Source organism: Colletes gigas, unplaced genomic scaffold, assembly GCF_013123115.1.
Source record: "Colletes gigas isolate AHSC1104 unplaced genomic scaffold, ASM1312311v1 Colletes_gigas_Sc00002, whole genome shotgun sequence".
Lineage (NCBI taxonomy): Eukaryota > Metazoa > Arthropoda > Insecta > Hymenoptera > Colletidae > Colletes > Colletes gigas.
In genome coordinates, this window is record NW_025106631.1 from 7,706,240 (window position 1) to 7,734,229 (window position 27,990).

The 27,990-nt window shown below is 33.6% G+C and overlaps 5 protein-coding genes across 12 annotated transcripts; 2 read left to right on the plus strand and 3 right to left on the minus strand.

Annotated features, from left to right (window-relative positions):
- Positions 1–168: 168 nt before the first annotated feature.
- LOC122404104 (ATP-binding cassette sub-family D member 3) lies at positions 169–4,629 on the minus strand. 2 transcript variants are annotated; one of them, XR_006259681.1, is made up of 13 exons: positions 4,098–4,629; positions 3,977–4,019; positions 3,717–3,904; positions 3,565–3,634; positions 3,318–3,415; positions 2,937–3,117; positions 2,660–2,872; positions 2,260–2,329; positions 1,706–2,181; positions 1,327–1,626; positions 1,068–1,229; positions 788–991; positions 169–553 (listed from the first exon to the last, which is right to left on the minus strand). XR_006259681.1 is itself a non-coding variant. In XM_043408001.1 (12 exons), the coding sequence occupies exons 1-12, from the start codon at positions 4,211–4,213 to the stop codon at positions 914–916; spliced, it is 1,995 nt and encodes a 664-aa protein (XP_043263936.1). In that variant the 5' UTR covers positions 4,214–4,629; the 3' UTR covers positions 169–913. The 2 variants fall into 2 exon arrangements, 1 of the variants encoding a protein (XP_043263936.1); XM_043408001.1 differs by having other exon boundaries at positions 169–991.
- Positions 4,630–5,502: 873 nt separating this feature from the next.
- Positions 5,503–19,073, minus strand: LOC122404112 (TAR DNA-binding protein 43). 6 transcript variants are annotated; one of them, XM_043408033.1, is made up of 6 exons: positions 18,717–19,073; positions 17,264–17,433; positions 16,831–16,971; positions 12,584–13,067; positions 6,387–6,540; positions 5,503–6,289 (listed from the first exon to the last, which is right to left on the minus strand). In XM_043408033.1, exons 1-6 carry the CDS (start codon positions 18,952–18,954, stop codon positions 6,139–6,141), a joined length of 1,338 nt encoding a protein of 445 aa, XP_043263968.1. In that variant the 5' UTR covers positions 18,955–19,073; the 3' UTR covers positions 5,503–6,138. The 6 variants fall into 6 exon arrangements, 3 of the variants coding, with proteins under 3 accessions (XP_043263968.1, XP_043263952.1, XP_043263961.1); XR_006259689.1 differs by lacking the exon at positions 5,503–6,289 and adding an exon at positions 7,268–12,313 and having other exon boundaries at positions 6,407–6,540; positions 12,392–13,067; XR_006259682.1 differs by lacking the exon at positions 5,503–6,289 and having other exon boundaries at positions 6,407–6,540; positions 7,268–13,067.
- A 762-nt stretch (positions 19,074–19,835) lies between these two features.
- Positions 19,836–21,445, minus strand: LOC122399430 (sugar transporter SWEET1). Of its 2 annotated transcripts, XM_043400112.1 has the most exons (5): positions 21,305–21,445; positions 21,011–21,168; positions 20,632–20,709; positions 20,231–20,513; positions 19,836–20,159 (listed from the first exon to the last, which is right to left on the minus strand). In XM_043400112.1, the coding sequence occupies exons 2-5, from the start codon at positions 21,085–21,087 to the stop codon at positions 19,944–19,946; spliced, it is 654 nt and encodes a 217-aa protein (XP_043256047.1). In that variant the 5' UTR covers positions 21,088–21,168; positions 21,305–21,445; the 3' UTR covers positions 19,836–19,943. The 2 variants fall into 2 exon arrangements, with proteins under 2 accessions (XP_043256047.1, XP_043256056.1); XM_043400121.1 differs by having other exon boundaries at positions 20,999–21,311.
- A 43-nt stretch (positions 21,446–21,488) lies between these two features.
- Positions 21,489–22,564, plus strand: LOC122399420 (alpha-ketoglutarate-dependent dioxygenase alkB homolog 7, mitochondrial). Its single transcript, XM_043400100.1, has 4 exons — positions 21,489–21,884; positions 21,950–22,123; positions 22,187–22,314; positions 22,373–22,564. The coding sequence occupies exons 1-4, from the start codon at positions 21,618–21,620 to the stop codon at positions 22,503–22,505; spliced, it is 702 nt and encodes a 233-aa protein (XP_043256035.1). The 5' UTR covers positions 21,489–21,617; the 3' UTR covers positions 22,506–22,564.
- Positions 22,565–23,078: 514 nt separating this feature from the next.
- On the plus strand, positions 23,079–27,988 carry LOC122399766 (DNA replication ATP-dependent helicase/nuclease DNA2). The gene is made up of 14 exons (XM_043400709.1): positions 23,079–23,217; positions 23,352–24,094; positions 24,213–24,477; positions 24,541–24,718; positions 24,784–25,069; positions 25,143–25,553; positions 25,617–25,859; positions 25,929–26,075; positions 26,150–26,543; positions 26,623–26,816; positions 26,926–27,130; positions 27,174–27,374; positions 27,452–27,634; positions 27,708–27,988. Exons 1-14 carry the CDS (start codon positions 23,188–23,190, stop codon positions 27,909–27,911), a joined length of 3,684 nt encoding a protein of 1,227 aa, XP_043256644.1. The 5' UTR covers positions 23,079–23,187; the 3' UTR covers positions 27,912–27,988.
- Positions 27,989–27,990: the final 2 nt, after the last annotated feature.

Below are 27,990 nucleotides of genomic sequence, written 5' to 3' on the forward strand. Positions count from 1 at the left end.
CGAGCCTTAGTCGACCAACGTAACTATAAAGTATTGATATCTTTTTAAATTTAACAATTTATTTCTTTATAAATACTATAAGGATACTTTAAGGATAAATCGAAGACCTGAAAAATAACGTAATATTAGGATATGAATAAACGTTTTTTTTTATATATTTTAGTCTTTTAGTTTTTCATCATTGTTAATTTTATTACACATTCTTATTGACCAGCAATCAAATACTATATGCTCTGGCGATGCCTATTTAATGTGATCTACACATAACAAATCACAAGTATATCCTTAAAGTAGAAAATGATTTTAACTACATTTTCTTTCATATACATGTATGTCGCATGTGAATATGTGGATGCATATATATGTGCGCGCGCGCGCGCGCTTTTGCACTAAATTTTGCAATGAACCAGATACATTTAACATTCACTACTGGTACAGGTTGTACGAAATGGTGAAAAATTGTTAAGTATCAAAAATACGTTGCTTTAGTTGAATAATAGCTTAATGTAACACCCCAAAAAATGATATTCCTCTACTTCCCTTCTTGACAGTACTGGAAGAACATGTATTGATACATTATAACATTTAAGTATAATTGTAAAAACATGTCAATTATATTAAGGCCTATGTCGCAGTGTCCTGGTAACGGTTTCACGTTTTCATCGTATTTTATAAAAAAACATTGATATCAAAATATACAGTTATTATGCACTACATTTAAAATATTAATATACACAATACTCGTAAATTTGTGCAATTCTAATAACAGAATACATATAATACATACATAGTGCTGTACACTGCATATGTTGTCAAATATGGATTTGACAGTGAATTATTTTAATTATTAGAATATAATATATGCGTCCCTTGCATTTTGGTAAGTATCATCAAACGCAAGGGACACAAAAATTCACGATCCAAATTCTTCCGTATCCGCCTCGATATCTTTGAATTCGTAACTTCCCCTTCCGTCCATTTGTAAATAATACTGAGAGAAAAATAAAAATTAGACATTTCAAACATTTAATAAAATAAATAAAAAAAAAAAGTTAATATCACTATACCTCGTGATGTTTCCAAAGCGATCGCCGATGTGAAACTGTAAATAAAGTAATATTTGCCTCCTTACAGTATGAATACATAGAATCTTCGACGTCAACGCTTACGGCGCTCGTACATTCATCCAAAATCGCAAACTGTGGTTTGTGATAGAACAATCGAGCCATCTATATAAAAATGTTGATCACAATTAAGATCATAAAATATATTGCAGCACGTACACTATTATTATGGATAAGTACGAAAAAAAAAAAAAAATATTACCGCTATACGTTGCTTTTCGCCACCTGATAAGACATCCATCCAATCGGCTACAACATCCCAACCTTGTCCCTCGGTATTCGTAACATTCTCTCTTTCCAGAAGGTGGCTCAACTGAACTAAATCCAGTAACTTTTTCAGGTCGTCATCCGTCATTTGTCCGCGTCTTACCATTTCTTCCTTTGTATGCGGATAAATTACTTGATCTCTTAGAGTTCCCAAAGTCATATATGGACGTTGCGGAATGTAAAATAATTTTCCACGCGGTGGTTTCGTAACTGTTCCGCTCCAAACTGGCCACAACTGTTTCAAGAGTTTCATACAGTTACGAATTTGCATATAAATAAGATGTAATCATTGTTTAAAAAATATAATAATTTACCTCTCCAAGAATTCTGAAAAGTGAACTCTTTCCACAACCGTTTGGCCCGCATACCAATACATTCATTCCAGATTTTACTTGAAACGACAGTTCTCTGATAAGGATATCTCCGTTCGGTGTTATCAATGGCACGCGATCGAAACATATAACGTTATCCCTAGTCACGATTTTTCCTTCGCCTGGACTTCCAATTGGTTCGTCTTTAAAGTCGGAAATCATTGTCCTTGTATATTTTCCTGAGTTCAAGTCATCGAGAACAACTTTTAATTCCATGACTCTCGCTGTAAATCCTGCCAGCCGTGTCATTTCTCTGCCAGCTAAAACTAATCTGCCTATAGCTTCAGCCAGTTTTACTAACATTCGGCCGTAAGTATAATAACTCTTAAATCGATGATCGGGAGTTCCCGACAATATATGATGATCTTTTTGAAAGAATGGTATGCTTACTGCATAGAAACCAACTATTGTTGCCATATCTAAAATAGAAAGGTTGTAATAAAAATTTATTGTCATGATCGATAAGTAATTACACACTGATGAATATTGAAGCTCACATTTGCCAATGAAATTATCTATTACTCCTATAAGAGTTTTAAACTCCAAACACTTGCGTAGATGCGTCACCTACGGAAAACATTGTTATTATATTATATTGACAGGCGTTAAGTATTTAAAAACTGCTTAACACGTTTACTACCACACGTCCTATGTCTGTGACGCACTGATTCTCGTAACAGTTTCCTATTACCTATTTTATATCCGCATAAACAAATTAAGGCTGGACTGTCTACTATTGTCACATTATGTAGAATATCACATTGAAAATATTCAGTTGGATTATTCACTATATTTAATTCCTACAAGATTAAAAGCATGCACTATATTGAATCAGATTACTACAAATATATCGAATAATGGTAGCGAACGTGTTAATGCACATCATCGGCCATTTACCAATTTATGGAAGCTAGCTAATAAAGTTAATTTTTCTCTATTATTTCCTTGATAAAATGCGATTTCCTCGGAATTTGTGATTAACCGTGAATTGATATGACGATATTCGCCTTCAAGTCGTTGTTCTTTTACTGTCATTGGACCAATAGGCTTACGGAGATGGGTTAGTACAATACCAGCGAAAACGAGGTACGAGAGCATAAATACTGGTGTCTGTAAAACATGACATACATTAAACAATGTGAACGGATATATAATAAACATATACTTAACACACCTGCCCGCCAAGATTTGTTGTGAGCCTGTATACATAGATAAAAATATCCAGTAACGGTTTTGCGACGTTGCTGTAGAGATCTGTGCAGCTGTCGCAAAATTTGTCGACGTCGGTAGTCAGAAGCTGATCTGGATTTGCTATTCGGCTATCTAAATTGCTCATCTTGTAGTACGTAAAACTCCTGCAATAATTAGAAACGTTAATTGCATTTAAATTATCCTGGAAGTGCAATACAAAAGTGTAATAACATTTTTTTGTCGATCGTTTCTTGCGTAATACTTTGCAAGTCATGGTTTTATAGTAAGCATGTGCATATGCAATTGACTTGCTTAATTGTCATAACTTGTTTTAATCGATACAGAAGCATTGTGTTTAACTTACTTAAGATACTGATCCAGTAAGTCTCGCGTGATATTTGTACGCAACCTCAACTTCATTTCGTATATACCATATTTCAGTACGTTGTTCACAACAGATATCTAAATAAATATAATCATGGAAGATCATATCAATAATTTCTTCCAATTGGTAAGAAAATATAGCTGCTTGGCAGCCTGAACGAAAAAATTTGATTAGCAGCCTATGAAAGCAACTGTAGCCTGATCATTCACCAAACACATCCACTTACCAGAGGCAATACAGCCAAAAACTTAATCAGACGCTTTTTAAATAAGGATGTATCCATATTAACGATTGACCTAAAAAAAAAAAAAGCATAACCTGCAAAATTTTGATATGACTCATGTAATTTTATCAATGCTGATAAGAAATATTACATACGATTCGATCAAAGTGCTTATATTAATCATCCAAAGGTCACAGAGAGATCTTGCAACCAGTGATGTCGCAACCAGAACAACAAATCCAAATTCAGCTGATACAATCGAAGGTATGCCAATTCCAAGCAACTGACGTAGTTGCTTGAAAAACCTTTTGTTAACATAAGCTTTTGGACCCTTTGGCTTTTCCTAATAAATATATTATTTTTATAATTAACCACTACAGCTCGTTTAGTTATAAAGAGTTTTTTTCATTATTACCTGTTTAATAACATACTGAATGTCATGGACGGGCCACACGTTTCTGTAAGAAACAAACAAGTGAGTATCCAATATTTCAACGATTAGTCGAGAATCGTGTATATGTGTGCGCATAGTTTACTTGTTCTTGACGATCTGTTTCCTGCCTCTTCTTTTTAGGATCCATATTAACGCAGATAGAGCACATGCACCAGCTATCGCGCGTTTTGTCGCGAATTTACTGATTGCTGGCGCCATTCTTCCAAATAAGCGAGATCAACAAAAATTTCACCGTCCTGGACAACGGTCTCGACTCTTCTGCGTCCGCCACTTTCGAGGTTTGCGTAGGTGAACAAGTGGTGGGGTGAGAGCCTTCCGTGAATCAGCTATACCAAGTCAGCAACGTCACGAGCAGTCGTTAACACTTCACAATAAGCCAAACCCGTTGTTTGTTCATTTACTCTACCTCGTCAATGTATGTATTAGCTTTGTCAGTCTCACCTATGTGCATAAATGTTTGTGCGCCATCGATAACTGATCAAAGTACAAGAACATAATTCTTTTTATATAATCTTGTAACAATGAAACTGAATTTAATCTGAAAATTTCTTAATTGATAAATTTTATTAAAATGCTATTAAACAATTCAAACTTGAATCCATCGTAATGCACGAACGTTTCATCGAAAAAACTTTTAACCGACAAAATAATCGTAATAAAACATCTTCTAATGGCTCTATGTATTTCTGTCGACATGATTTTATAGATGAAAGTGAAAATTTCGTGTATTAGAATATAACCTTGTAGAGGCCTCTACCTTGAGGATTCCGAAAATTTAATAAGTAGAAGGTCATTATCTACCGTACATTCCATACAGTCTTCCTTTATCGCATAATTATACTGTCATTACATTGATATACTGATACAACTTGAAAGAATGTATTTTCACTCAAAATAACATACTAAACATTAAAAAAAAGTAGCTTACATTCGATTTCATTGAACTCTCAAGTTTTTTTATGCTTAATCATCTCATGTTTGTTTAATTTCTATAGTTAGCGTCGAACGTTTCCGTTACGACAAACTGTACTGCCTTATGAATACCATGAAGTTCGTACAAAGCCGCTTTCAATAGAATAATTTGGGACATTTAACTTTCGAAAGAAAGAAAACCTTAATATACTTCTAATAACAGTATATTTAAACTTTAATGTGATCGAATAACAACATTGTGAACCGCATTAATTTATTCTTTAGCATTTTTTTCAATTTGTGGATTTTCTTTTACGCGTTACTTGTAAGTTCAATATACTATTTCATTTCATTTTTTCTATTTGGATAAAAACGTTCAGCTTATCTATTTCATTGAATCTGATAAAATTTGGGAGAACTGATAAACTTACTTACCGATTACTTACATTTATTAAAGTGTATGAAAACTTATGGTAAATAAAATCGATATTATAGATTGATTTGTAAACTTTTTACTTAATAAAAATTACCAAATACATGTAGTGTAAAACGTAAACATTAAAAACTTAATAAAATTCTGTTGTACTGGCGTTATTAACAATGAGATTTATTATGAATCAAAGCACCATACTATTAATCCGAAAATAAACCCAAACACGCTAAGTATCACCGAATCGTTATTCTTTTCTCTTCCTGTGAAAAATATTATCTACACTTACCATTAAATTATAATTTATATAATCAGTCTACTATCTTCTTCATTGTCTTTTGTATGAAATTCAACGAATTTCTGTATGAAAATTATATGTATTTATTATTTAATATTAGCATCTATCAAATGCTAAACGAACTATCTTTAATTTAATAGGGAGTCTTCTTCAATGAGGAATTTGCAAAGTATAATATAATAACTAGACAGTAGATTTTATGCATTTACGGTGTATGCTAATATAGAAAACATATAAAAATGTAATTTATAAATTAATCTTTTGAATTTCGAAAGACGTATAATATACGCCTTCGGAAAGTTCCCGCTTATTGATATACATATATATCGAAACGTGAAAGCACGCGTACATTGTTATAGTATTGAACATATTGTTACATGACATATGTATAATAACCAACGAAATGATTATATATTGAGGAATCTGTTTCAATAATTTCTTGTTTTTAATAACGCAATTCTGTCCCAATATCGCTGCTGCTTTTCATGTAAACATTGCACCGCTTAATACTGATGATTTTAAACATAGAAACAAGGTATCAAAAAATAATTCGGTAGAGCTTCCGTATTTAGACAATATCAATACAATTCTGTGCCTCGTCAGTACGAAAATTAGATGTGGCGATGAGCATCGTCTGGAAACAAAAACACAGAAAAATTAAACTTTCTGAAGAAACGACAGCCATTACAGACTGTTATAAATATTTATTTTGTTGTTATTTACAAACTTACTCGCATCCAGTTTTTGCCATGTATTCTGGTACTTGCTGTTTCACTTTTATGCTTTTAACCATATTTTTCTTGTTCATTTTCTTTGTTATTAGTTGCAACAAGTTGCAAAACATCAGTCTTCTTGAATTTATAAAGTGCAGTTCATTCAACTGAGCTGTTAAACAGAACCATACATAATTAATATTCGTCCGGCGGAATATTAATCTATAAATTTAATTATATTTAATGTAGAAAGAAAATGGGTTTAATTTCAGCGCGTTTGTCTGTCTGTACTTTACAGGTAACTTTTTAATACATTTTATTGCCTATCTTAATGCATTTTCATTGTCATCTTTCTCAAGTTGCTGATTACAATTAAATGCGTGCAACGTGAGACGTTAAGGATACCTTTGCTCGAAGAACTGTTCAATTCCAAGCGCTGAATATTCAAATACAAAGTGCAAATACGGCATTGAAATCTTTATTCCTTTTTATTTAAACAAGCGATTGAATAACTCTTCGAGGGGAAATAAGTCAACGAGAAGCGATTGAATATAAAAAATAAACAGATGAACGAGCAATGGACGACTATGAATTCAACGATCGACTTATTTAACAAGAAGGATCAACGTAATACAAAGCAATACATATCGATATGTTAAGTAATCGATATAAAAAAAAAAGCCAATAAAGCACTATTTTTCACTTGGCAATCGCGTGTTAGCGATAGTATTAATCACTAGCCATTCAACAAAATTGGGCAATGGTCGGACATGATGAAGTAATAGCAGGATCATAAAAAATGAAAAGTTTCGTATATTGAATGACCTTGCGTAAGAATGTTTGAATTTCAATGACGCAAAACTCGTATTATGTAAGAAATAATTTCAGTTCGTAATCACCTGTTTCGAAGTTCAGCGGACGCTTCCATGCCTCTCGTCTACTTCCAGTCATCATCCTCATCATCATATTCATCCTCAATCTCAACCTCATCACCATTATTCATCATCAACATCCTCATCATCATATAATCATCACTATCACTGCCACCACCACCATCATCATCATCATCATCATCATAATCATAATCATAATAATCATCATCATCATAAGCATCACCTTCATTCATCGAATGGACGGTAATCTGTATTGTGTAACTCACAAATGCTTCCACTCGGTGTGATTCAGTGCGTAGAACCACTCACTCATTCCCCCTTCCCCTCGTTGTCGTTTCACAAAGTAGTAAAATGTAGGATTAAAAATATTATGCGTGTAATAGCCGGTTCACGCAATTCATGTTGAGTCTTTAGGACCAAACTGGACCAATATGATATTTAACGTTTCTCTATCTCTTGTGGCTTTCAGGACTTAAAATTTTCAGTTGGAATGTTCTTCCAAAGTGTGATTAACGCTGCAATTGACTTCGTTAGGGTCTGAAGGTGCATAGTTATTCAGACTTTGATTAAGATGAAAGAATACTCCAACTGAACATTGTTTACACGCAGCTTCGAATAACATGCGTAGAAACATGGATCGCGAAAGTTCAAAGAACATACCACAATATTTCTGTAATAATGCGATTAGACATAAATTATATGACTTCCAAACACACTCAACCATTAACCATTTTTCTAAATTAGGTGCTTGGTATAATTTGCCTAATGTTTCTAACTTGGACTGAACTTTTAGTAAAAAATGGTTGAATTGGTTTGAAAGTTCTGCTCCTTATATATGGTCAAATTTGATACAGCATTGTCTACAGGTTTTCTCACAAAAAAACTCGGAAGATAATGATTTTGATATTTTGAAAACTGCAAGAGATACAACAAATTTGTCACTAAATGCATTACATATAGTTCTTTGAATCTTGCAATTTTCGTCTAAATCAATATTATCTGAGCGATTCCAGTTATTTGGACCATCCAGTAACAAGTAATAGCATATATTAGCATTCAAATATAGAAAGTATTGGCTCAGAAATAGATTTGATTATGTGTGAGAGATATGCGAGTAGCTCTCCAACGAGTAAAAGAAAGTTGTTTGACCGTGAGTGTCGTTAACTTCGGGTGAAAGACGTATGCATTATACGACTATTTAGCAAAGAAGAAAATAAGTAGACAAAGTAGGAATATATAAAATGTTGTTTCGTGTTTCGACCGATATCATGTATTATTTTGCAACCTATACTTAGCAGGTGAAACGTACGAGAATAAATGAATTAAATTAGTCTGCCATATTTGTAAAATTTTCTAATACCACACACGGTATTGGTCGAACTTAGAAGTAGGTAAATAACAAGCGGTCCAATGAAGGAGTTTAAAGAGTGTAAATAAACTATTACCAGTGTATCAGTTTTTAATCATTCTGTAATGAACTTATGTAATAAGAATCAATCTCTACCACCTATCAAAATAACATTCTCACATGACAAAACTTGATGTTATCGATCGTGATCACTCGGTATCTCATTTAAAACACAATCTTCATTATAATTTACAATAGAACTGCCTACAACAAAATTTATAACGTTCACGAACGACATTAATGCTCCTTACGTATATTTACACACTTCGTGGATCATTTTCAAATCGTTTCGCAAAGGCATCTTTTGAGCAACAGTTATTTTCAACTAACTCGTAAGTATTGTTCAGAGAAAGTATTTGACGAAAATTTTACAGCTCTTTCAATCAAAATTTATTTCGGTATAAACAATTGTACAAAACGAACCCGCTGAATCTCTACAGAAAGTTAGAATGTATTCGATAGTCGCAAACGATTTGAAATAGATCAGCCAGCTATAATAATGAGCTAGAAACGGTTCTAATGTCTGTTAAAAGTTGTCTTAAACTACAGTCTTTGTATATCGGTTATCATTTACAGCAGGACGTCAATAAATAAACTCGACGCACTTTCCATCAATGTTCTCTTTACATTATGTATAAACATTCTGGATCAATAAAGATATATATATATATATGTATATATGTGTGTATATATAATGTATATATACGCATATATATATATATATTTATGTATATAGCATATATCAGGCATTCAATAAACGACTGTGTCCCATCCATAAAATATTATTTTCGCAATTAATTATCGCTCGCCTCACAATTGTTATACTCACTCATCATATCAACACGTAAGTTTCTTTTTTCTCTTTTGCATCAGATACATATATGTTCTTATCATTAAACAGCAAAATCACTTCTCGATTAAACTTTCACGCCTGTAGTTCTGAGACGACCATTAACAAATACATTCAACCGCCATACGCGCACACACACACACGCACAGAGAGAGAGAGAGAGAGAGAGAGAGAGAGAAGAGAGAGACATGAGGTAAAACAATCCAATCTACATCGATTATAATATGATTTTCCTATTCTGGTATAAGAAATTTTATACTCTTAGAAGCATGAGGAGCTGGATGTTCTTAAAATATTTCACCAATCTGCGCTCCATGTACTATTATTTGTAAAAACGACTTCTGAGTGATCAAAATGACATATACTGACTTCCAAAACATAGTTGCCTGTATCAATATGATTGGCATTTGCTGTAGTCTTGTTCAGATGATGCTTTTCTATGTTTACAATATAAGGAGCATATACATAGTCGCACAGTTTGGTAAAATATTTTAAGGATACACGGTGTAAACGGTCTTCTTTATAACCATAATATAACTTCACTGATTAAACACTCGCACTAGTGATAATAATTGGTAAAATTGTATGCACGTCAAGTAGGAAATATTAATGAGAGTTCTATAATAATGCAATGCACAGAAAGCACAACAACACAGATGTACCTTTCTGAGAATTCATTTATATTCTTTTATAATGTGTACTCATAATTATTAGTCTGAAATAGTCGACCTAGATTAATTTCAGTGTAGCGTATGGTTAATGCTGTAATTAGAGTGATAACTCTGCACTTCCTTTCTTCAACTTCAACTATATAGGAGTTATTGACTATAATCGTGCATCATGAATGAAATGATTCATTATGATCTTTGGAAAATAAATACTTGACTCTCAATACGTTAAGTTACTCTTTTCTTTGTCAATTTGTTTGGAAAATTCCTTTATGCAAAAGCATGCCAAAAACTTGTAACACACTTTGCTCAATTAGAGTCTTTAAACACATGGACTGAAATGAGAAAATCAAGTCGATTCGAAATGCCACCTTTCACACGCAACCAATCAATGAACTTTTGGACGCATCATCCATCATACTCAATGTAAAACACAGTTCTCACATGAATCGTTCGTGTGCACGCACTAGAAACGTTTTTAAGGCGAAATTTCTCTAGAATTAATGGCATTTTAAATCTCGGGTAGCTGCGATCAATCTGCATGCAACTGCAACGACTTCACACTTATGCGCTCTATACATCCATATCCTTCACGCAAAACAAACATTACCTTTACTTCAAACGAGTTGCATTCCTGTCTCTTAAAAAAAGAAAGAAAAAAAAAGAAATAATAAAGAAACGACCAAGATTTGTTTGACTTGTAATAGCGATTACAAGATAGTTAAAAAGACAACAAATAAAAAAGAAACTAATATGTAAAAATCAATTTCATCTAACGTACGACAAGGTAAATGTACACTGAAACAAAACTGAAAACATCCAAAAATTCCAATTTCTTTTCGCCTTAGAGGCTTTGTTTTTTTTTTTCAGTTGAAACAAAGAGTCTAATTTCAGCAGGAACTAGTTACAATAATATTCTTTCTATACAAACCAAAACTCTAGATTCGTATACTAATAAAAAAAATGTATTATGCAATCGATCGAACAAGCGAATCGAAAACGAACGTTTAGGTTTAATCATTTGTCTAACCTTTCTTATCGACTATTTCTTTCTCTTACCCTCGTAGCCGTAAATATTTTATCTTCGAGATGAATCACAGTATAATAATAATCGAAAAGGTTTATAATTGCTGGTGATAACTGGATTAAAATGAATAGCACAAGTGGCATTGACACACGTGATAAGTTCCTCGACCGCACGCAATCTTAGAACTTAAAACTTTTAATCACCGGTGCACGATTAAGAAGATCAAGATTAATCTGGCGACTTTACACACAACGATCCAAAAGTTCTTAACTTCTCACGTTCTAAAGACTCTAAGAAATGTGAACGCGCTAAATCCTTGGTTAATTCTCAATTACACATTTAACACACGGCACGAAACTTTAAATAAACATAAGTATATATACGTACGTCGTTACAATAAATCTCGTTCTTTTTCTCCAACGACACATTCATAATCATCATCACCACCATCATCATCATCATCATCATCATCATCATCATCATTATCATCATCATCATTATCATTATCATCAACATCATTCCAATACAGTAATTATCTCTGAGTTGGCTAGACCGCACGCTTGAAATGAGATCATACAATTAGTATGCACGTTCAGATGATCGAAGCTATCCGTCCTCTAACACGCACTTCTGTCTGTCGTTCCCGAGAAAGGAATTGTGCTAGTTTCTGTTCAAGTCGGTAAGAAAAGTGAATCAGGGTCGGAAATACATTGTGACGTGCAAAGATAAAAGAAGGTACTGTCTGTTACTGTTGATACTCGACGGAGTACACTGTTAATCACGTGACCGTAAGAAATTGAATTTAAACGCAGCTCATCGAATCCAGGGAGTCGAAGAACCCGTTCCTCATCGACGGAGGTTTTTGGTTCTAATTTACAAATTGTTTACTTTGTACCTACATACAGTTGCCTAGACCTTTGCCGCTGGTTAACGTGTCGTGATCAAAGGAACGGATTCGCCGCTTTCCACGACTACACTCGGATGCTCCTCCACGCAGCTTACTCGTACTTGAGAAAGGTATTTGACTTCTGATCACGCTGTCCGGGATGATTCTGCCAAGCACCTTGGGACGCGTTCGGATTATTCGGGCCTGGTCCACCTGTTCCGGGATTGCCTGTATTACCATCACCTCCACCCTGATTCATCCAACTGAGAAAGCCAGAGTTTCCACTGTTACCAATACTATTGTTGCCTGAAGGCGGTTGACCAGGTGGGCCAGGCTGGTTCGAATAGCCCTGATCGTTTCCCTGATTCTGCAAGTTACCGATCAGACCCCAAGATGCTTGGTTCAGGGCAGCGGCAACCAGTGCAGGATTGACAGGTAACGCGGACAGATTTATACCTCCCATCGCCAATGGATTAGACATACCGCCGCCGCCACCGCCGCCGTTATTTTGTCCAGTAATGCCCAGAGCTTGGAGATTAGGCATATCCAGGTTGCCACGATTCCCTGGATTGTTCCAACCGTTTGGGCCCATATTATTACCAGAGTGGCCCATGTATCTGTTACCCTGATAGGTTCCCTGCACGTTATTCTCGGCAGGGCCTGGGGCGCCTCTACGCATGTTCAAGTTCATTTGATTATTGAAATTCTTATTGTTGCCCTCGGACTTCGGCGCGGCGTTTGACACGTGTACCGATACTCCTTTTATTATGTGATCCTCCCCACACAGGGACTGGGCTACCTCGGGATCTAAGAAAGTAACAAATGAAAATGCACGGAAAGGTTTTGGGATGAACACGTCCGTCACTTCGCCATATTTGGAGAAATAGTCACGCAGATCATCAGCAGTTAGGTCTTCTGTACAGCGTCCCACGAATACCTTGCAGGGTACTTGATGAATCATTCCCTCCTACGCACAAACGCACAATCAATCAATCATGTACAACAGATTTTCACATTGTTTTGTTTTGTTTTGTTTTGTTTTTTTTTTTTATCCAGTAAAACTTGCGTACAGTGCACATTATTACTATCATTATTATGATTATTTACAACAATGTCCGTTTATCAAAAAGAACACACACGACTCTATCATTAAACGCTATCAGATTATAAAACTGTCGTATTCAAATATATCGATAAAATTTCTATTTCAGTCGTTTGCTTAAAAAGAATGGCAGAAAAAGAAATGAGAAGAAATACACATGCCTGAATCGATACCAGCTAATCTGCACTAACGTCAAGTTTTATAGAAAATTCTTTAATACACATGTCTAATTTATCGATTTCAGAAAAAAGGTGACGGCTGGTCAATTTACATTTGATCTCCGTAAATTTATATGTGCATACATATATATATAATATATGATATATATGTATCACTTAAGCACTATGGCCTCTTTAAATCCATGCACAAATCTGTACAACATGTCCTTTCTTTTTATATTCGATGTAAAATCTCATGCTATATATTACATTATCTTAAACTGAATAAGCACAATAGTTGATAAAATGTAGACAGTTATTCGAAGCTATTGCTAATGTCAGACAATATTTTTTTTTTTTTTTTTTCTTTACTATTTGTAACAGAGATCACGAATCAAGGGGAATAATATGATTTTTACATCTCTACTCGTGCCACGTAACTACTATGATTTGTAACAACTGTCAAAATTCTCAATTCGATGAGTAAAAACTCCATTCCACTCTCATTCGAATCGTTCAAAAGGATACTACTACGTTCCGTACGATTGACAATTACCATTCAAATAGATGATTAAAAACCAGTGCGCTTCCAACCAAGACAACTTGTACTGCAGATAGATCAAAGACATATATACGCGGTACAGATATAAGAACAAATGATTAAAAACGCATAGTCAACTTGCTGGTCGCTTAAAAGTGTCTCGAACGAGTCGGAGAAGAAACTCGAGCGAATGTCTATTCCCGTTGAACCGTGACTTATGTATTTACGATAGTAACAAGACTCATCAGTATCTTGACGTGTCCGAGACGTGATGATCCCTCGATGGACGGTGCTTGTAATAACGGTCATAATAGTTCTCTTTGGCCGGATATCTTGCTGTATCCGCAAACCTGGTATCCACTTCCTTACCGTCCGGTGGGTACCTAGCTTCAACTTCTCTATTGTCGACCGCGTATCTACCATCAGAATCCCTACCATCGACCGCGTATCTTCTATCCATATCACGATTGTCCACCGGGTATCTACAATCAGCCTCTCTACTATCAGTCGGAATTCTATTGTCGCCATGCCTGGTGTCTGGATATCGAACATCCAACGGGTATCTACAGTCCGTAGACGCGTAACGGCCGTCCGCCTCGTAATAGTTTCTATCGTAACCGTAATTATATCTGCCTTTTTCCGCATAGTCAGGATTCTCCATGACTGGGTACACGGCACGTCCTTCGTAGTTGGGATATCTTGTGTATTCAGCATCGGACGGATAACTGGTGGAATTCGGCGCGGCGGGTGCATGCTGGACCATGTAATTCCGTGTATCGTACCCAGGATCCTCGTAGGAAGGATAGTTAGGTTTCTCGTAGGCATTGTAGTTTTGCCCCTCGTACTTGTATTTATTGTTATCGTCGTACGGATAGTTGGGCGGGTACGACGGGTAATGCGTGGTTTTATAATCGTACTCCGAATCGTACCTAGGCGCATTAGCAGCATCGGGTGCATTTAAGTTGATATACGGTTTCGTCACAGGTACTCGTCGATTACTCGGCGTACGAACCGGTATAGGGCGGTAGCATTCATTGTGTTTACTCGTATCATACTGACGAGCCATCATTAAGCCATCAATATTCTGCAACCAGATACACCAGCCCTCGACAATCACATACAATTTTATCTATATAATTGTTTGATACACATATACGCACTCTCACTCATCGTAGCACTACCGACATACTTTAGGTTCCTTAATTTTGTCATTCCACATACCATACCATCATACATTTAAAAACTATCATAACATACTAATGGATCGTGTGAATATACTGTGTTAAGATCTGTAGATTGAAAACGGCACATCTTTAGGCATCAAGCGTTATCAATTTCCATTCATCTATGTACTTTACACTAGTGTTTCGTACTTGGCGCTACGTTACAAATCTTTATTATACTAATTTATTACTCGTGTAATGCTGAATATCATCATGAGACAATTGCACGGAAAGATTCTACTCTATTGTCTCCCGATGTTTAGTAACTGTTTAAATGTATCCTCTGTTCGCAAAATTCAGAACTCACTTAAAAAAAGTTCGACAATTTGTAACGTTACATATCGCATGTGGAGGAAGGTTTCCAATTACACACACTGTCACGCAAACCATACCCATTACAATGTTTATCATCTCCAAAAGAAAAATACACATTTAGCGGTACTCGAATATTTATCGTTTGAAATTCACTCCCATTATTACCATTATTACATACTTTTGATAATGAAAAAAAAAAATTAATTTCCCTAAATCGTTTCAGAGTTAAAGGCGCGACAATACTTAATTTAGACATCTATAGCAAACTAACATTTATACATTACATAAAATTCCACGAAAGTTCGCAAGTAACTAAGACCCAAATTTATAAAACAGCACCTTTGCCTCTTGCAAATTGTCTTCTAAGTTTCATGTAAATTGGGTATGTAATTTTAAGTCATTCGAATCTATTTAAAACTGACAGTGGTACTCTCATAGCATACTTGTAAATTCCACACTACTTAATGACACAAACATACATACCATGTTATTTACAAGATCACGCAAACACTTTCTTAAAGTATCTCCCATTGCATTGTATAACACTCATTTAAACATTCACGCACATTTATCACTTGACCTTTATAAATTTACCATTTAAATCGACTACACATTCATCTATTTATACCACCATATACGTTCTAAAGAGATATATAAAGATGATATTCAAAGATTATAAGCGGAAATCAATTGTCTTATAGTCTTGTGCAATGATTCAGAATAGAAAAAGAATTTCTAAAGCAAAGTATTATTCACGTTTGTGCCATAGTCAGATTTCTCAATTGTTCTTTTTTCCTTGTAATTCGCACTATAGTTTATGGTTCAAATTAATGCCCTACAATATGCATCTTAAACCTGTACATGACTGGTTGAAACATTTACCTAATATGTATGCAAATATTCTCTGCGAGAATAAAATTCGATTATACCATGTACTGTAAATAAATTGTGCAAACATTGATTTACTATTCACTGCTTGCATTGGCAGCAACAAATCCAATATTTCTGTTTTCAAGGTTTTAAATACATGAAAAGTTTCTACATGGTGTACATTATTGAACATTTTATTGGATTTATTATGTCCACGAAAAGTTAACTAAAGCAGCAAAATATTTTCATACACAATTTATAACGTTTGAAAGATGTTAAACCTTTCAAATCATTATTTTTTTTTTTTCTAAATGTACAATAATTGTGCAATGAAAATTGTTTGGATTGTGTAATTCATCGGTGCATAGAAAATGTATGTACAGGTCTATGATTCCCATGCAAATATTGTATATATGTATTTCGATTTTAAACGATTGTTAAGTATTTAAGCATTTGGGAACTACTCCAAGATATCTGAAGAAACAACGAACGTTTATTATCAAACAAATCAGTGCTCTTACCTTACTGTTGGGAACCTTGACATCGCACCATCTACCATCTATCATATGCCGCTGTGCAAGGCATCTTAATTGGGATTCATAACTTCCGAATCTAATAAAACCAAATCCTTTGCTATGCCCAGACTTAGCATCTTTCTTTACCTGCAGCAATATTTGATAAGACTTAGCAACATTTATAATACATAGCACATATCGATAGTTTCAAAATTATCACAATGAATTATAAGTGAACTAGTATTATCATTTATATAATTCATTATACAAATCTGAGAACTCAATAGCCTAGGTAGAAATTTTGTATGATTCTTCGTAATTTGAGATTAATAAATTTTAACCCTTAATATTTACATGTCAGTGTTGATTGTAGATTAAAATAAAAAAAAAATGTTTTTTTTTAGTAAAGTTAGTGCCTGAACAGAACTAAAGAACTCACCTGGGCCATAAGTACTTCGCCAAATGTTTCGAAATACTCGCGCAAGTTCTGCTCAGTCGTTTTCCACGGTAAACCAAGTACGATCAAGTCTGTGCAACGCAACTTTGTTTCCATTCTTTTAGTCTTAGCTGTGGAATTTTCCAAATTGTCATCAGATTTACGTTTGTTCTCTGAAAAGATATAAGTGTTCATGTCTACCAACTTTTTTTTATTTATTAGAATCTTCTCCAAAATTTGACTCTTATACAAAACTCTATATATACTTTATTTATATAGAAACTAAATGTGACTGCAATGTATAAAAAAAAAAAGAGAGAGAAAGAGAGAGAAATAGAGAAATATCGAAATCCAGTACAAATAATTATTACTAAAAAAAATATAATAAAAAAACTTATGTGTCTGTAAATGTTTGTGTAATGTACATATACATGTATATAACATATTATAGCAAATTCATACCTATATACATATTTATAACTAATGTATATAAGTTAGATAGATGTAAACAAGCTTCATTTCTTATTAACAGACATTTATATAGCTAAACACACACAGTTATTATTGTGGCTGTGCACTGAAAATATCTTTACACAAACATAATTACTATCTGTGTCTGTAAATGTTAATGCATTTGGATAAATATCAACATGTGCTTATGTTAGTATCATAATATCATTTACCACAAAAATGATGTATAAAGAGATCCGAACACTTCGAAAATCTTATTAAAAATATAATAATTAAATGCAAATATTCCAATTCTACAATACTGTTCACAAATAGTAGTTTCATGCTTTAGAATACTTACATTTAACTTTCATTTTATTAAAAAAAAAGTAGTTATTGTATTTGATGTTGAAATAAAGAAAATGTAAAATATTATAAACAATTACTTCGATCGTCATTATTTCATTGATTTTTAACAATTGCTGTTGTAACAAATAAATTTGTACTATTTGTCTGGCTCTACCTATAATAGAATTTCATCGATTTTGCGCGGATGAAAACTTCATTTTTTGATAGAAAAATCATGCACTGGTAAAAGTAAAGCCTCATGTTTTGACTGCAAGTATAATAAACACAAACACATGTACTGGATTCCAAATTATATACACGAGATGCTCATAGAATTAGTTCAGACCAACTACCGATGGGAATAAAATTTTGAAAAAAAGTTACTAATGAAAAAAAAAAAAGAAGTATCCATCGCGGCCCGATGGCAAGAATAGAATATCGAATAGACGGACATCTCTGAAAGAAAAAGAAAAAAAAAATAACAGAACGGAAGCACATTGAACGCTTCTCGAGCTTTAATAGCTTAGACCAAATTTGCGTCAATCGATATAACAAAAACCACGGGCAGTTGGTCTCATCGTAGCATTAGTATTTCTGGGGCAACAAAAAAAAGAGGGGAGAAATGGGCATATACGGAGATTTTCCATGAAATAAACACCTTTTGGAAAGACACAAAAGTAAATTGCCTTGCCCCATCCATTTTCTGGCGGATGAAGACGCCCGTCAACGAGACGGATACCGCGCATCGTCCGTGATTCGGGATTGCGGTATTTCAGGCCACACGTTCCGGGAAACTGGGCGGTCACGGTGGTCAATAAGAGCGTGTTATCGTCCTCTGTAGGCAATTCTATCGGCTCGTCGCCCTCGTCCTCAGCAACCTGGATGTACGACGACATTTTCTTTTCCAAACGTGCGGTCTTTTCTTCCCGAGAAAGGAGAATAAAAATTTGTACAACACAACAAACACACACGCTCTCGGTCGTCTCGCAGCCAGTCACGCAACACCGCACCTCTTTCTCTTCACCCAGCCAGTCAGTGCTACCAATCTTTCCCACCCCGGAACTCCTCGAGCTCTCCCAATATTCCTGGAAGATTCCACTCGATTTCCGTTGAAGAAAAAATCTTTTCATAAAAAAAGAAATCGAACTTCTATATTCTTTAACTGAATTCAGATAGAATTTAACAATTTTTTAAACAGCAATGAATTATTGACTATTAATTAAATAGCAATTTTTCCCGTATATTTGAATGAGAAATAAGACTAATACTGCATTCAAGCGAATTACTCGTTCGATTGATTAATGTATAATTACGCCTTTGTTTGCGAAAAAAAACTCGCAGCAGGGTCACAAAATGTAAAATGAAACACGAAGCAGTCAGTAATTTATTTATATCAATATATATTAACAGATATACTACTATTTTTAATACGAGAGTGAATAAAATAGTACGTCTTTTATATGTTAAATAATGATTACGAACAATGTGCTGCTAACTTCGTCAAAATTAAATATTATTTGTTATTCTTGGTACCATATTTCATTACATAAATTGATCTAACACGTAAACTTTTATTCTCGTAGTGGGGAATTTTTTCATGAACGCTTAAAAGCCGATTAGTACGCCACGTTGCAGCAAAACCTGGAACTGTTTTTAGCGCGAATAAATTCGATTTCAAAATCCCATTTTTATACCTTTGTAAGTTAGCGTTTAGTACTACACGCTACGATTCGCAATTCTTGCATTTCTTACGTTCAAAAAATTCAATAGTCGGTTAAAAAATATATTTTTTTGAGAATACAAGACATATTATCTTAAATTATACATATAAATACATTAAGGAAATGTATCATGTTACATTCGTGTACAAGTAGTTCGAGAGTAATTAAATTAAATGAGCCTCCGTGACTTGGTCATTTCGATAAATTGCAAAAAAACAGAGTTGAAATGCAGATAAAACACAGCCCAAAAAGTTTGGTATTTGTATGAAACGATCATTAATTAAGCAACCATATGCAAACCATTGAGAAGAAACTATCAAAGAAGCCATTATAATGGGAAATGGTAAACTTTCAGTACTTTTGACCCTTATTACATGTGCCTAAAAAACATTGTATTTAATTATCCATTTTCAATTTACTGTAATTTTCATGAAAATTTAGACAAACTTACCATCATTATTAAAGGAGATGCAAAAAATAATACTGTTACTGTACAGCTAAAAAACCCAACATACTTTGCTGCTATTACTTGATCATCCTCATAAAAGCTATAAAAGTATACAATTCCAAGGAACAAAGTTGCTGCAATCATTTGTTTTACAGTTTTTAATCTTTTTACGCTATATAAAATGAACACGCAAACATATGATGCTTGAAGTATTGTTCCAAAAATATTCACTACCAATATAAATCGGTCTTCGATAAGCGTACCATATCTCATCCACAAAACACATCTATAACATATTATACATGAATATAACTCTAATTATAAATTCTGCAAGTTTTACGCGCGTCTCTTTACTTGCTTCGCTGTACCATGATTACTTTTATTATTCAAAATACAACACTTACGATGTATAACATGTTACAAATGCCAAAGCTGAACTATTTCCTGTCGTGCCATTTTTAATAATCTTTCTGCACACCAGCCTAAAACATATTCCTAAAACTTTCTAGTTACACATAGAATAAAGAATTCGGCCTAAACACGATCAAGATTGCTGAAAAATTTGTATTACTGTTCGCTTTATAGATTTTTTCATGATACATTTTTAACATCATCGATAGTACTTCTATTTAAAATTTTAACCGATTCGTGTATTTAACTATGTGCCATAGCGTTTTAAAAGTTTATTGTATGACACGTCTAATGTAAACAGAGGACACGTTGCAAACATTTCAAATTTCTTGAGAAAAGGCAGGTCAGATTTGGCCTTACATTTTTACTTACACGCCGGCTAAGAACTGTAAAACCGTGCAAATCGAGGCTGTTGAAGCCAACGCGTCTTTGATCCCTGTCGAGATCATGATTTAAAACGTTCATAGCACTCCCATGTACCATAACATTAACATCCGTGATCTGGATATGTAACCTTGACGTCGAATAATCTAGTTTTATTATGAAAGAAAAACCATGATCGATAAAATCTCTACTAGTGAAAATTAAAAGTGATGCCATACAAAAAATCACAAACCACGCGATTTAAGCATGGTCAAATGTAAGATCAATTATTTTACAACTTACAAATATGGTTTTCATAGTATAGTTTTCATCTGCTTTTCTCTGAATGTCGGTAAAAAATATGAAATATTTGTACCGCCTTCCTTTGGAACTTAAAAGAATAATCACCAAATCAGGAACGTATTCTCCACGCAAAATCCCTCGTAACTCAAGATCTCGATTATTCTTCGATTAGTATTATGTTTTATAAACAAGTTATGTATTTGTATGTGAATATACGATAATAAAGCAATTACATTTTCCTGTTGATATTGATATCGATTAATTTTAGATTTAACAAAGTTTTAATTAAACTCTTCAAACCTAACCTTCTCAGATGAAACATTTTACAATGACAACTAAGTTTTTTTCCTTGAAAAATTTTGTGATTGGAACTTTTGATCGTATTAATTTGAAACACTATTCGCGGTCAGCTATTGTGTGTACTAAAATTAACACAAATGCGGAAAATTGGCAAGAAAAACTCTGCGATACAATGCAAATTGTACCAAATTTTGTCGATATCGAAGAGGAAAAGTCTCTGTTAGAAGAGGTTGAACCTTACATGAAGACACTTCGATACGAAAAATCACATTGGGACGATGTTAGTACAATGATTAGATATTTTAATCTAACTTTGATCTAATTTGTTTTATTTCATTATTGTAGGCAATACATTTTTATAGAGAAACAGAGCGAAAACAATGGAATGAAAATAATATGAAAATAATAAACAAAATTCGTGAAAAAGCATTTCCTAAAGAAATGAGTCAAATTCCGCTAATACATATTTTGGACCTAGCAGCAGAAGGATGGATAAAACCACATGTTGACAGTATTAGGGTATATAACTTCTTTGTTAATTTCATTTTCAACATTTAATTTTCTTTTGTCTTTTTGTTACAGTTCTGTGGTGAAATCATTGCTGGTTTAAGTTTATTAAGTGACAGTATAATGAGACTTACGATGGTTGGAAACGAAACAACGTACAAACATGATTTTCTATTGCCTCAGAGGTCCTTGTATATAATGAGGTAAGATAGCTATCCCTTTCTAAAATATATCATTTTCACCTAACGATCACTGTTACAGCGGTGTAGCCAGGTACAACTACAATCATGAAATTTTGAAGAATGAAGAATCATACTTTGAAGGACAACATATACCAAAAACTAGACGTATTTCAATAATATGTAGATGCCAACCAGAAAATAGTGATAATTAACATTTTAGAAATGTATATGATTACTTTGTAGATTTATATAGTGTACATAATTAATTTAATAAAAGAGTATTTTCGTTGTTTAAAGTTTTTTGTAAATAAGAATTAAACATCATTTCTAGAAACTTTTGTCATAGAATTTTGATAATACATAATGTTTACTCTATAACTGTTATGGAAAACGCAGATTATTAGAGGTTCGATGTGACGCGGTACTTGCGCAAGTTCTGTAGCAACTGACGCGGGGACGGACTTCAGCTGTTCAAGATGAAGAAGGAAAGACTCGCACTGACCTTCTTCTTCGATTTCCCGAAGTTGCACGGATTGCCGAGCTCACGTACCGTCCTTCCACGAGAAGAAGGCATAGCGTGTTTACATCCCCACTCTTGCTGCAGCCCGCTGATTGGCTGTTACCGTTTTCGACCAGTATCTGTAGTCGGCGGACTGCAACAGGAGTGGGGATGTAAACACGCTGTGACTTCTTCTCGTGGAAGGACGATACATGGTTCATGCGGTAGGATATGTCGGCTTTCCCTACGACTCCGTTACTTCGTTAAATGCTAAGGAAGTTCGTCGTTAGTAGTGTCGCCGTCGATGCACTCAATTATGCCAAATCTGGCCACACTGCCGTATCGTATATGGTTCCGGCTCCGATTTCGCCGGTATTTATGCAAATGGTTTTAAGATGAAGAAAAACAATCTCTCCTTGAAAAAGGTAAAGCATATACATAAAGAAGAAACTTTATAATGAGACATTGACACTGTTTTCATTCAATAATTTAGTTTTATAGTTTTTGTAACGCTCATATAATTTGTTAAAAGACTGATTATTTGCGTTATTTATTTTAGAATGCTCGCGATATAAATCAATCTCAGAAGAAAATATCGGCATATTTTGCGAAGGATTCTAACGATGGGCCATTAAAAAGTAAGGATAATACGGTAAATGGTATTGTTGAAAGAGGTTCGCCAAATGACGGAACATGCAAAAAAAGAAAGCCAATGGAAGACGTAGAATTATCGGAGACTCGTTCGAAAATTATTAAGTATAATGATACATCTGTTGCATGCAACTCAAAAACACTGCAGGACCAAACGCATGCAATTATAAACAAACCAAACGTGATTCATAATGTGTTTAGAGATGACAGAAAATGTGTTAAAGATGCATCTCCCAAGAAAAATTTGACTGTGGGGGAATATAAAGAAAATGTAGGTTTGGATAGATGCAAAAGTACATTGCATAAACAGAATGAGAAGAAAGTGGAAAACAATGTTTTATTACTCAGTAATAACTTTAACGAGGATATTTTTATAAAACAGAATAAGACAGATTCTATAGAAAATGAAAAAATTGAACAATTAAATGAATTTGACAAGAATCATACCGAATCAGATGTATTAAAACCATGTATTATGGATGATTTTATTGATTGCTTTGAAGAAGATTGGTGTACAGATAATCAAATAAATTTTAATTCTTTGCAAAGATGTACTATTATTGATGTAAAAAGAGAATGTAGAAGTGTTTTATTAATTGTGGAACAAGAAGATACTGCATTGAATGCAACTGTTATGTGTTTAGATTTTTGGTAAGAATTGTTATCATTACACATCATCATTCTTCATATAGATCTGTGTAACTCAAGAATTCGCTATATTAGATATTAACATAATTAATTTTATGTAATATTTTTAATTCAAATCTAGGAAAAATGTAAAAGTGAAGAAGCATGATATTGTTACAATACAAGCAAGAAAAGAATCTCAGTATTGGGTCATAGATAATGCTAGTGGTTTTCTCATTGTTCATTCAGATTTATTAATATCTGGAACAACGATAGTTGGTGCCTTATTTTGTAATAGAAAAGCAGTGTTAGCTGAGAAATTTAAAAAGCTAGAAACTCTTCCTTACTATGAAGGAGATCAAACACCATTAGTTATTGGAAATCTAGCTCATCAATTACTACAAAAGGTAATATCTGTGTGTAACATCAAATACTGTTTATAATATTTAAATACAACCTTAATATTATAGGCAATGTGTCAAGATGTTCATAAAATATCAGACATTACAAAGCTACTGGATAGCATATTACAAACCAAGGAAACGATTTATACACTTTATGCATCAGATATTCCATTCAATGAATGCAGACAACAGATGTTAACATTTGTACCAAAAATATTTGAATTCATACAACATTATTTGAAAGGTAAACAAAAATATTTAATGTATTTCTTTTGCTCTTTATTAATCGTATAATAATAATACTTCCAGATAAAAAGCAACAAGAAATAAGTAATATAAAAGACAATTTCAAGGGAAAAATCACTCATGTGCATGATATAGAAGAAAATATTTGGCTTCCTAAATTAGGTGTCAAAGGTAAAGTGGATGTTACAATAGAAGTTAATGTGAACTCAAAGCGGAAAATTATACCTCTGGAAATAAAAACAGGTAAGCCTTCATTCTCTCTAGAACATAAAGGTCAACTTATTTTATACATCATGATGATGGCTCTTACGGGGCAAGACACAGATACAGGTCTGCTATTGTATCTCAGGTAATTCATTTATCTGTATAAACATATTAAAAACAATTGAACGAAATTATTATATGAACGTTTTTTATTTCAGAGAAAATGATATGAAAGAGATTAAAGGTGAACATCCTGAAAGGAGAGATTTGATATTATTAAGGAATACTTTAGCCAATTATTTGGCACCTAAGCCAGTCGATAAAACGTCGAATTTTACTTCTGAATCAGATTGGCAAGCGTTAGAATTACCAGAACCAATTAATCATCACAAAGCTTGTTCTACATGCCAATATAATACATTATGTTGCGTCTATTTAAGTAAAGACACTGAAACACAGTTATCAGAATCTCATCCATTGACCAAACTCAGTAAAGAAATTTTAGGCAAATTTAAACCTACACATATCGACTACGTCGTAAAATGGGTTTCATTGTTGCAAATGGAGAACATCGCGCAGACATCTGATAATATATTAAGATATATGTGGACGCTAAGCCCGGAAAAACGGTAAAAAACAATTATTTTCACAAATTTATCCCTTTTATATTTCAACATTTATTCCCTTTCTAGAGAAAAGAAGAAAATTTGTATTTGTAATTTAAAAGTAATAGGCAAAGTCATTGAACACAATTCTAAATACCAGCACACGTTCGTTCGTACAAATGTAAACGAACAGCTTTCGAGTGTTAATATTCCATATATGGAATTTACAGAAAATGAGTATGTGGTAGTGAGTACAGACACGCGAGTAAACATATCAGCGGGATTTATAATACATATAAAAGAAGATTCTGTCACTGTTTCACTAGACAGGTATTTACTTCAAAATGTATACAAACAAACAAGCTTTGGAATGTATTATAATTAAATATATGATTTTAGAGATATTACTAAATATAATATTAACGAGTCGTTACACATAGATAAGTATTCATCTTCATCTTTGCTTTCCTCTAATCTTGCCAATGTAGGTGGTTTAATGGGCGACAATGAAATTTGTGCAAAACTACGAGATATTGTGATAGATCGGTTCGTATAGTAATGTACCTTTGGAAAAAGTATTTTTCTTTTTTTGTCATTGATCAACTTAATTCCTACATTAGGAAACCTGCAACATTTGTCAAAGGGTTGTCGCAGTCTGTTGTACGCAAAAGTGCCAAGATAATACACAAACTAAATGAAGACCAACAAAGAGCAATTCTAAAAGTAATGACTGCCACCGACTACATTTTAATCAAAGGAATGCCGGGTACAGGGAAGACACAGACGGTGGTGGCTTTAATAGAACTGTTACACGAAACAGGATACTCGGTTTTAATTACCGGATATACAAATAGCTCTGTGGATAATATTTTGCTGAAACTGCTGGACAAAGGTATCGACTTTTTACGATTAGGCTCGTCGTCCGTTCATCCAATGGTGCAACCAAAATCGGAAAGATATGCAATTGCAAATTGTCACTCTATCGAGAGTTTAGAATCAGCGTACTTTAGCAAAGTATGAATTACTTTAAGATATAAAAATTTATTGCGATACATTAAGAAGTTATAAAAAAATATTATTTTAATTGTTCTAGAATATCATTGGAGTGACTTGTTATGGCGCTCATCATGTACTCCTTAATAAACGTACATTCGACGTGTGCATTGTAGATGAGAGTACACAAGCACTACAACCAACTGTACTAAGGCCATTATATAGTGCACGTAAATTTATTCTTGTAGGCGATCCTGACCAATTGCCTCCTGTCATTAAGAGTACAACAGCGAAGTAAAATAACCATTTTTTTATTGGGATTAACAAAATACAGTGTCACCCATCTCTTCAAAATTTTATTTAATTACTAAATAATGAATTTTACACTGTGTTTCAATTTCAGAAAGCTTGGTGCAAATGAATCCCTGTTTTGTCGCCTGGACAGTAAAAATAACACCGTTATGTTAACAAAACAGTATAGAATGAATAAAAGAATTATGTATTTGGCAAATAAGTTGACATACAACGATACGCTAGCGGCAGGGAACACGACGATAGAAAACGCTACTTTTAGTGCAGGGCACAGTGAAGTAAGTTTAATTATTACTGTGATAACTAATGATTCATCTACAAAGTATAATCATTTTATAGAATTTAATGAAACAAAAGAGATGGGTACAGGAGGCATTGTCGCAGACCATAAACGATTCTGTAATTATACTGAACACTGGTTGCACCAGTGATTTAAAAACAAGCCTTGAATTGAACGACAAGTATCCAAAAAGCTATCAAAAAAATTCAAATGTTTGGGAAGCTGCCATAATTGTTGAGTTACTACGGGCTTTCTTAGTGGTACAATTTAATAACATTTAATACATAATTGCGTTTGTATTAAACGTTAAACGTGTATATGGCATTTTATTGCATAGATAGGTGTGGATCCCCAAAATGTTGGAATTATTGCACCGTACAGAGCACATGTAAGTCTATTGAAAGAAATTATTCAAGAAGATATTGAAGTGAACACAGTTGATCAATATCAAGGGCGTGATAAAGAGATTATAATTTACTCCTGTGCAAAAAGTTCAACTAATACTAGCGACATGAAAGAGGTACCTTATTAATTTTATGTAAACATAAAAATTGAACTCAATAAATTCAAGTTTTATATTTTTTCAAATATAGGATTTTGAAATCTTGGGAGATCATAGAAGATTAACTGTAGCTGTGACGAGAGCTAAGCATAAGTTAATTATTATTGCAGATACAAATACTTTATCACAATACTCGTCATTTAAAAAATTATTTAACTTGACAGGAGACAAAAATGTAATAAATTTGCACGATTATCATGATTTCTCCTGGAAAAGTGTTATGTGCGCGTTGTAACAATACGTTCTTTTTCTCTTTTTGAGAGAATGAAAAAGAAATATCAATTTGCAACACAATAACAATTTAAATGATTTTT

Coding starts and splice junctions, on each gene's coding strand:
- LOC122399420 (XM_043400100.1), top strand. CDS start 21,618: ATGAAACATTTTACAATGACAACTAAGTTTTTTTCCTTGAAAAATTTT. Junction 21,885..21,949: donor AAAAATCACATTGGGACGAT/GTTAGTACAATG, acceptor TCATTATTGTAG/GCAATACATTTTTATAGAGA. Junction 22,124..22,186: donor CACATGTTGACAGTATTAGG/GTATATAACTTC, acceptor TTTTTGTTACAG/TTCTGTGGTGAAATCATTGC.
- LOC122399430 (XM_043400112.1), bottom strand. CDS start 21,087: ATGATCTCGACAGGGATCAAAGACGCGTTGGCTTCAACAGCCTCGATT. Junction 20,710..21,010: donor TTACAGTTCTTAGCCGGCGT/GTAAGTAAAAAT, acceptor AATATGTTTTAG/GCTGGTGTGCAGAAAGATTA. Junction 20,514..20,631: donor TTTGTAACATGTTATACATC/GTAAGTGTTGTA, acceptor AATATGTTATAG/ATGTGTTTTGTGGATGAGAT.
- LOC122404112 (XM_043408017.1), bottom strand. CDS start 18,954: ATGTCGTCGTACATCCAGGTTGCTGAGGACGAGGGCGACGAGCCGATA. Junction 17,434..18,716: donor CTTTTGTGTCTTTCCAAAAG/GTGTTTATTTCA, acceptor ATATCTTTTCAG/AGAACAAACGTAAATCTGAT. Junction 16,972..17,263: donor GCGAAGTACTTATGGCCCAG/GTGAGTTCTTTA, acceptor ATATTGCTGCAG/GTAAAGAAAGATGCTAAGTC.
- LOC122404104 (XM_043408001.1), bottom strand. CDS start 4,213: ATGGCGCCAGCAATCAGTAAATTCGCGACAAAACGCGCGATAGCTGGT. Junction 3,905..3,976: donor TTCAGTATGTTATTAAACAG/GTAATAATGAAA, acceptor TATATTTATTAG/GAAAAGCCAAAGGGTCCAAA. Junction 2,182..2,259: donor AGATAATTTCATTGGCAAAT/GTGAGCTTCAAT, acceptor TTTCTATTTTAG/ATATGGCAACAATAGTTGGT.
- LOC122399766 (XM_043400709.1), top strand. CDS start 23,188: ATGAAGAAAAACAATCTCTCCTTGAAAAAG. Junction 25,070..25,142: donor GGTCTGCTATTGTATCTCAG/GTAATTCATTTA, acceptor TTTTTATTTCAG/AGAAAATGATATGAAAGAGA. Junction 26,544..26,622: donor AATCAGCGTACTTTAGCAAA/GTATGAATTACT, acceptor TAATTGTTCTAG/AATATCATTGGAGTGACTTG.